We start from the raw sequence: 8,794 nt of genomic DNA, 5'->3' as shown, positions 1-8,794 counted from the left end.
AGCAGTACTCTACGTTGTTCTCCCTTGTCCCGGGAAGGACTCACCTGTGTACCCATGATGTGGACACAGGGGACAGCCCACCAGTGAAGTCGAAGACCTACCGGCTGTCCGACAAGGTGAAGGCTAGCATCCATGGAGAGGTTGCCAAGATGCTAGAGCTGGGAGTTATAGAACCTTCCAACAGCCCTTGGTCCAGTCCGGTGGTGCTAGTGCCAAAAGCCGCTCCACCAGGCACCACACCAGAACTGAGGTTCTGTGTGGATTACCGGTGACTGAACTCAGTTACAAAGACTGATGCTCATCCGATCCCTAGGGCGGATGAATTAATTGACCAGCTAGGAGCTGCCCATTACCTAAGTACCTTTGACCTCACTTCAGGGTACTGGCAGATCTCCTTGACAGATGGAGCAAAGGAAAGGTCAGCCTTTTCCACGCCTGAGGGACACTTCCAATTTTGTGTAATGCCCTTTGGGCTCAAAAATGCCCCTGCCACATTTCAGCGGCTGGTGAACCAGGTCCTTTCTGGAATGGAGAGTTTCTCTGCTGCTTACCTGGATGACATTGCTGTCTTCAGTAGCAGTTGGGAGGACCATTTGCAACACTTGCAGGCAGTTCTCCAGGCCCTGAAACAAGCTGGATTGACCATCAAGGCCAGCAAATGCCAGATTGGGCAGGGGTCGGTTGTGTACCTTGGACACTTGGTGGGTAGGGGGACAGTGCAGCCCTTGCAGGCAAAGATTGAGGCAATCATGGCCTGGGAACCCCCCAAGACACAGACTGAGGTCCGAGCTTTCCTGGGCCTCACAGGCTACTACCGTCGCTTTGTGAAGGGGTATGGCACTATTGTAGCACCTCTCACAGAGCTCACCTCTAAGAAACAACCTTGACGGGTAGTTTGGACGAACGCTTGTCAGCAAGCTTTTGAGAAACTAAAGCAGGCAATGTGTGCAGCACCGGTCCTGAGGGCCCCAGACTTCTCCAAGGAGTTCATTATCCAGACAGATGCATCAGAACATGGCATTGGGGCAGTGTTATCGCAACTAAATGAAGAGGGCCTGGATCAGCCTGTGGTCTTCTTATCCAGGAGACTGCTTCCCCGGGAACAGAAGTGGAGTGCAATTGAGAGGGAAGCTTTTGCGGTGGTGTGGGCTCTGACGAAGCTGCGGCCATACCTCTTTGGCTCGCACTTCCTGGTTCAGACTGACCACCGACCCCTTCGTTGGCTGATGCAAATGAAGGGGGAGAATCCCAAGCTGTTGAGGTGGTCCATCTCTCTACAGGGAATGGACTTCCGGGTGGAACATCGGCCTGGAGTGGACCACGCCAATGCAGACGGTCTCTCCAGGTATTTCCGCCTTAGTGATGAGGACTCCCAAGGGGTTGGGTAGTTCTCCCCACTTTCAGCTGGTGGGGACGCGTGTTAGACCTGTCTGGCTTTCTGCGTAGTCCCTCCAATTTATTATTTATTTTGTCCCCTTTTTGCCCCTCATACCTTTATTAATTTTTGTGTCCACTAGCTTTTTCTAGGTGTTGGTCAAGGGGATAGGTGTTCTATCCGCCCCTCATAGTTTTTCACCTCAGGCCTAGAGGCCTTTTCTGACAGGAATATAGTTGGAGTCACAAAATGGTGGCTACCAACTGTCCTAACTGCCAAACCTAGAACCTGTCCTATAGAGTAGAATAGGGTGTTCCAGAACCTTCTGGTCCCTTCTGGACTCCTGAGGGTCAGCCTATAAAAGGCCGAATGCTGGACAGCCATTTTGTCTCACTAGAGAGAGTCAGCTGGAGGACAGGCTGTAGCTGAAGGTGGGGGTAGGATAGTCAGAGGGTTGACCTATTGATTCACCACCCTTCCTCCCTTGGGTTACCTGACCTGACCCTGCTGATTTGGATGGCTGGAGACCCTGGGCGCCTGACCAACCCCTAGTCTAGAAATACAGGGGAGTGAAGAGGAGAAGGAGACTGCAGTGCTGCGGAGCGCAGTCCTCTGCCCAGTAGAGAGACTTGAGAGAGGCTTTTACTGAACAAGTGCTCAGAAGGAAAAGGGCTAACCTTGTGGCCCCCCCTTGTTCAGTTGTCAACTGAATCCTGCCCTGGTTGCTGTGACTTTCCCCTAATTACAAAATCCCACAGAGTGTCATCTCTTACCTGCTGTGGACGATTTCTGGCTGTGGAGAGGAGCCAACTTTGGAAGGGGCGGAAGCGGAGTGAAGCTGAGCTTGTCTACCCCCTAAGCCAATCGCCCGGTGAGCCGCGCTGGATCAGTGGCTGAGCGCTGACTGAGGAGAGCAGCGGTCGCTGAGGGAGCGGAGGCCGAGAGAAGTCGGGCTGTTCCGCCCCTGTATTGGCGTAGTGAGCGGTGCCGATTTGGAGCTGTGGGAGCGAGTCCTGAGGTGAGGAGCGGACCTAGAGGAATCCTTGTGGACTTCCGAGTGGGCGGAATAGAAGGGAGGCGCCGACCGAGAAGCGCGGCCTCCAGTGGTGATACACTCTCTCTTCGCGCATGCCCAATTGAGCGCTCGGCTATGTGAGGCGGAGCCGGTCAAGAGGAGGAAGAGGCAGTGGCGCTCGTCTGCGCCAGTCCGTCCCCGCAGCGCCAGCCCCGGGATTGTGTGGTCAAAGACCGAGGCACTGACAGCGGTTTCCGTGTGGCAGAGAGCCCGACCCCGATCCTCCCCGCGCCAGCCTTGGGAACAGGTAGCTGACTGGGCGGGAGGAGATCGCCTCAATAACTGCCAGCCGGGACTGCTGTGGAGCCGCCTGTTAGTATCCAACACGTGGAGACTTGTGAAGTATCGTCTCCCTGGCACAGTAAGGAGTGTGTGGGGCAGGTGGGAAGACTGAGCCTTTAGGGCTTTATCTACTCGAGAATCAGTGGAGAGGGGTCCTGGAGAGATCTGTATGTGAGGGAGAAAAGGGGCGCTAGAACCTGTGAGAGTAGCCCAAAAACACTGATTGTTTTCTTCACCTGTGATCTATGAGGTGGGGAGTAACTTGAGGAAACTACCTTCAGTAAGTGCTGGTCCAGGGAAAAGGAAGCCATTGAACCAGAATCTGAGAGTAGGAGCACTTGCCAATGTGATGCTGGGAGTACCAGTTAATTAAGTAGAGGTATAAGCTCCTCATTGAGGCGGCTGTCACATATGTAAACATCTGGTTTCACTGAAACCTCTCATTGAATGTGTACCTTGTTGGTGGGTAGTGGTGCTGAGAAGAAAAGTTTAGGGCACCGCATTGAAGTCAAATCTAATCAATTCTGGAGTCTGATTAAATGTACTATTGATGTTGATTACTAATATAAGTTAGCATTTCTGAAAATATTACTACTGATTTCATGACAATTGTATGTACTGAGCTGTGATTTTTCCAAAGACATAAGAGTAATATTATTTCTCCTGACAGAATGTATATATTAAATTGTGAATACTAAGAATAAGAGAACAGAGAATATTTTTATAAACCAGCTCCTATTTTTACATACATTGGTGTAATGTCATTTTTGTGTGCTATTGCTTGGATTTACTGCTGGGTGGTTTGCAACCTTCACACATGTGCCTTTAGTGAATGTGACCTACCCTAGGTCAGGCTACCTTAGGTGACCTGACATCCCAGGTTCCAACACAGACCTATATACTTTGATAGTCCATGGCAAATATGAATCCGTTCTGGAATTGCAATGTGCTGTTCTGCACAGCCATGTACATGCTGTAGCCTCAAACCTGCAGATTCTTGCAGAATGATGTACCAGGCCTCGGTGTGTTGATGACGTCTGGACCGCATTCCATGAAAAGCGCAGCCATCTTTGAATGGTTCTCGTGGGGCACCACCTAATACTGATGGTGCCCTCCACATAGAGGGGTACACAGGGCATTCTCTGAGTGGCACCAGCTGTAAGTGAAGCAGCCTCTCACTTTCTATCGCTTGTATACTGTTCCATACCTCTCTCCTGCCTCTGAAACAGAATCAGGTGGGTAAGAGGCTATGTAGCTTGTTGTGTGTGGGTGTTAGACTGTATATCTACTTATGGTCCTTCCGTGAGGCTGACGAGCATTTGAACCAGACAACATAACAGGCACCAATGGAGGAGAAACAACATTTGCACCACCTGACGCTTCAAAAACAACATTTTCTACCAGTCTGATATTCATATATACGGGCTGATGTTGGCTTTAAATTCCGCTGGCGCGTGCAGTCTGTTCAGTCCAGCCCCAGGAGGGCAGATTCACAGGTGGTCACTAGATTCATTCCTGCCGGACTGGGGTCCAGATTACAGATTCACACCAGAAAACCTTTGTTAAAATACATTTTTAAGCCCTGATCTAAAACCAGGCTCACACATTATTCGGCCTCATTAGAAGGGCCCCAGACACATATTTGGTAAATTCACACCACTACAATTGACCTTACCGGGCTCCCCTTCAATCTGTGGGTGCAGATTTATCAGGTATTCTGGGTGGAACCCTAAAGCTCCACTGAGAAATGGGGAATTACTGTTTGAATCTTTAATGCCAGGTGTAAGTCATCCAGTAATCCTCTATTCCTTCCTCCAGTTCATCTTCTGAACATCCAAATAGTTTTGTGCAAACAAGACCCTTCCGCAAGGTCACAAGGTCTCTGGGCCCCCTGGTGATTCACAGTAAGACCCATGATGGGGAAATCACACACGGACACAGACAGATGAATCGTAAGGCACCCGAGGCGCCATCTTCATTCTTCTCTGTGTCACTTGCTAGGTTTGTAGACCATAACTATGTGATGAAAATGTGCATTTAAAAGAAAAAATGTGATTAAATAAATCTGCATGTTTTGTCTTTTGATGCTTTTATGTGGACATTATCTGAGAGGTCCACACGGGCCCCTTCTTCAGACCCACAGGACCCTGCGGTGCCTTAAAATATGATGCACAGAAGCCCTCTGGATTTATTTTGCTGTGTTTGGAAGCAAACACGTTTACTGGGTTTTGATTCTGCTAGAAGAATGTCCACCCAGGCTGGTAACGTTTGCCAAGTGGAGAGCAGGGTTTAAGGCAGATTTCATTGAATTTAAGTCTGGCCGAATTAACACCTCTAGGTACTGCACCCAACACCTCCAGGGCTTTTACACTGGAGGGGACAAATGCTTTCCTAGTATTTTATTCCCAAGTGATTGACGCCCACCCTGCTGGGGTTTCCTTGATGCTGAAGTCACTGACTGAAGCTTCACACCCTGGAGCAGGAGATCTCCGCTTCCTTCTGGCAGATCCAGTAGAAGCTGTTGATGCAAAGTGAGGATCGAATGGAGCCGCTGTACAGCGCTCCACACATGTCTCCATCATCAGGGCCCAAGGCACGGAACCTGCAGAAACAGGGACATTAGCATGAGGCAGAGCCTGTCACTCATAGTAATATAGACTCTAATTATAGAACATTGGGATCACAGACATAAAATGTAAAAAACTGCTTTATTGACTAATTTTGTAACAAAAAGCTGCCACCTGTATGTGTTTCAAGATATCCAAAGATGGGCGCTCCGTCCCCTAAACTGGGGGACAGCGGCACCCAGAAGCCAGGGGTCAGCAACCAGCTTCAGCCAGTTACACTATCATGACAGGTGACAGATTGGTTCATGTTGGTAATCTTTGCACTCCTTGCTTTATATACACAAGCCATCATGTGGTGTGTTAGTGCGAGTAGTTTTTTTTTTTTTAAAGACTACAAGACCCACAATGCACTTATTTATGAAACGGAAGCTCTGGCTGACATAGAGCACCTGCCCCCCTTGGACACTGATGGCTGAACCGTGGACCACCAGCGCCCTGTTGCAGCGCACGTGTACTTTCACTTACAGCGGCGGCTGGTCAGCTGCAGAGTGGATTGAATCTGCTCAGACTTAATGACGAACAAGAAAAAGAGGCACCCTTGTCTTCCTGAGGGTATATCAGGAGCACTGGGCAAACCTCTTCATTTTACTGCCGCCTCTTTTCTCAAATCACCTTGATGATCCGATACAACTTTAAACATCACAACACAATGCGTCCAAACTCAAGCCCATGCAAACTCAAACCACCTCAGGCAGATTATAAACTGGAGTTTGAATTAAACACAACAATATAGTAAACTAATTGGCTCAGGACCAGCCAGGTGAGATGTCATTAGATGAGGGGCATTAACTGCAGTAATGACATAGAGACAGATCACCGTTTATGGCATGAAACAAGACTGGTGCAACTGCTGCAGATCACCACCAACCCACAAGCATACAGAGGGCTCACTCTGTGAAAGAATGAGTGCAGGTGGGAAAAGTGGTGCCCATAAGCTCATGGCGGGTGGTATTTAATGTGAGCCCACTGGATCCCAAGGCTGCGTAGTCTTCAACCCACCTCCGGCCTCTTTAATCCACTACGAGACACCCCCTTCCCCTATCCCACTCTTGCAGGTTCCTACTTTCTCTCACTGGCGATGTTTTTTCTTTCTTTCTGTTCTTCCTTCTATCTATTTGTGTGTTTTTCTCTCTTGCTCTTGGGAAATGTTGGATAAGGATACATATGTGCTGGTCCCTAGAAATGAGTGTTGGTGGCTCCCACCAGCAGCCACCGCTCAAATTAACCACGGAGCGCACAGGAGCTCTGGAAACAGGTCTCATATGCCATGTGGCTAAGCCTTTCTGGTGACACTCTTGTTCCCCGGTCAAGTATCAATAAACAAAAAAAGAGTGTCTTGGATGAGGCTAAGCCTTTCTGGGGAGCACAGTAACAACCACACTGGGGTGTTTAAGAAGGCCCTCACTCACCACCTAGTGATGACATGCTTCATCATCGGGCCCCACCAAAGAGACCTAATGTCTCTTTGGTGTGCTGCAACGCCAGGATTACTGCGGAGCGGGTTGGTGAGTTTAGGGCGTGTTGAATGGAGATGAACTTCTAGTGAGTGATGAGGGTATTTTAAAAATAGTCAGTAGTGTATCTGAAGTAATTTTATTAAATGATCACTAAAGACAAAAAGTATAAAATATATGTGAGGACACAGTCCACTTTTAATTGAGTGGTGGGATCCTAGAGAGTAGTCGACATGTTTCTTGCCATCGAAACGGTGTTAATTTACCCGGCAATTCGTCAGGACTGGGTGTGATAAACCCTGGCGGTATGGGCACACTAAGGCCCACCCTTACCTAGGGACGTGAAATGTGAAAATTATAAAAATGGTGGGTGAAAAAGTGCAAAGAAATTAGGAATGATTGATTTATTCCTAATTACTCCTGGTTTAGGAGGCTTCTACTGATCGTCTCTGCACTTTCAAGGTGTTGGGAATGAACACCATGGGTCTCAGGAGGGGGGTGGGAGCGTATTCGGCACACCGCCCTTGACGCTCGGCACCCGTAGTCTACCTACGTCGCCTCGAACCGGACCCCGAAGAACCGGACCCCCGAAGATAGACACAAATATGCATTGCTAATTATACATTATAAGCATAATATAAACCACTGTGGTGAGATTTATTACAACAACACAAAGGTATGTTCCCCTGAATTCCAGTGTGACTTTGGGTTGGTGTTCTGGAGCTAAAACCTACCCAAAGATCTTAGCGTGTCACATGGATATGTGTCGGGGAAACATGTGAATATTGAAGGGTCATTACTATAGAGGTTCTCCTGTTCTTTTAAGGGGCTCTAGTGGTGGATTTTAAAATGTCCCCTGGGAGCAGGGCTAGTTTAAAGACAGATGCCTCAGTGCTGGACCCAGCTTCACTGTCATGGAGGCAGCCTCCTCCTGTGTCATTGGTACAGGCAGTCAGTGTGACAAAGATATCCCTTTGTTTGCTCCACAACAGTCACTTTATTTTAAGGGGCCTCTCTTATTCCACAAGTGGCATGGAAGGGGGAGAACAGGTGCTCTGAAAACCAAAAGGCAGTGGTAGTTAAGAGTGCAGGGGGCAGTAAAGGCACCAGCCTTGTATAAAAATGTACTTATTGCAGCATGCGTGAACGCAGGGTCTGTTGTTGACTTGGGATTCTGCACTCTATGAAAACATTTACCACACTGAAATGCACAACTTGTACAATAGTGTGCCTTAAACTCCCGTCACAATGTTAAAAATGCATCTGGTAAACGTACAGCTGTTCATTCAGAGTAGATCCATTGACCCAGGTCCAGCGTCCTCCTGCGGGTGTGATGAAAAGTCCAATCCAAGCTGCCATGAACCATTTAGATGTGAGATAATCCTAGACACAATAAACACAAATATAAGTTAGGTACAAGCCACACATTCACCTTTCCCTCCTCATGGACACAGCTATGTCAGTGCAACAGGATTGATGGAAATGAGTGAATAATTTCAAACTTGAAATATTTATTTATTTTATTTATTTCATTTATATAGCTCAACAGCTACCCAACAAAGGGTTTCCCGGCGCTAGTGATCCAGTGCTTTGATTGGTTCAGGTTCTAGATGTTAAACAGCCAGGTTTTTAAGGCCTTCCTGAATTTCATGAGGTTGGTTTCCTGCCGAAGTGTCACCGGGAGAGTGTTCCAGAGTGAGGGTCCGAGATAAGAGAAGGATTTTCCACCCATTCGTGCCAGACTAATTTTTGGAATCACAAAGTGGTTAGCTGTGGCTGAACGGAGGGTTCGAGATGGGCGGTAGGGATGTATTAGATTTTGAAGGTACTTGGGAGCATTGTTGGTGGAGATCCTATGCAAAAAGCATAGAGATTTAAATTTCACCCAATTCTCGATTTTCAGCCAGTGCAATTCGCGGATGTACTTGGTGGTAGGTGTGGAGATGGGAATTTTCCACAGTAATCTCGCGGCGGCATTTTG

The 8,794-nt window shown here is 48.2% G+C and overlaps 1 protein-coding gene across 1 annotated transcript in view; it reads right to left on the bottom strand.

Moving 5' to 3' along the window:
* Positions 1-5,198: 5,198 nt before the first annotated feature.
* LOC147668102 (killer cell lectin-like receptor subfamily B member 1A) overlaps positions 5,199-8,794 on the bottom strand; it is a 216,027-nt gene continuing 212,431 nt past the window's right edge. Inside the window, exons 5-6 of the mRNA XM_086948781.1 lie at positions 8,090-8,196; positions 5,199-5,334 (exon numbers count right to left, since the gene is read on the bottom strand). Of these exons, the coding sequence (XP_086804907.1) occupies positions 5,199-5,334; positions 8,090-8,196 (243 nt within the window). The remainder of the gene's footprint in view (positions 5,335-8,089; positions 8,197-8,794) is intronic.

This window comes from Lissotriton vulgaris, unplaced genomic scaffold (assembly GCF_964263255.1).
Source record: "Lissotriton vulgaris unplaced genomic scaffold, aLisVul1.2 SCAFFOLD_504, whole genome shotgun sequence".
NCBI classification, from domain to species: domain Eukaryota; kingdom Metazoa; phylum Chordata; class Amphibia; order Caudata; family Salamandridae; genus Lissotriton; species Lissotriton vulgaris.
The sequence above is the reverse complement of the archived record's forward strand: the minus strand, read 5'-3'. Positions and strand labels throughout refer to the sequence as shown.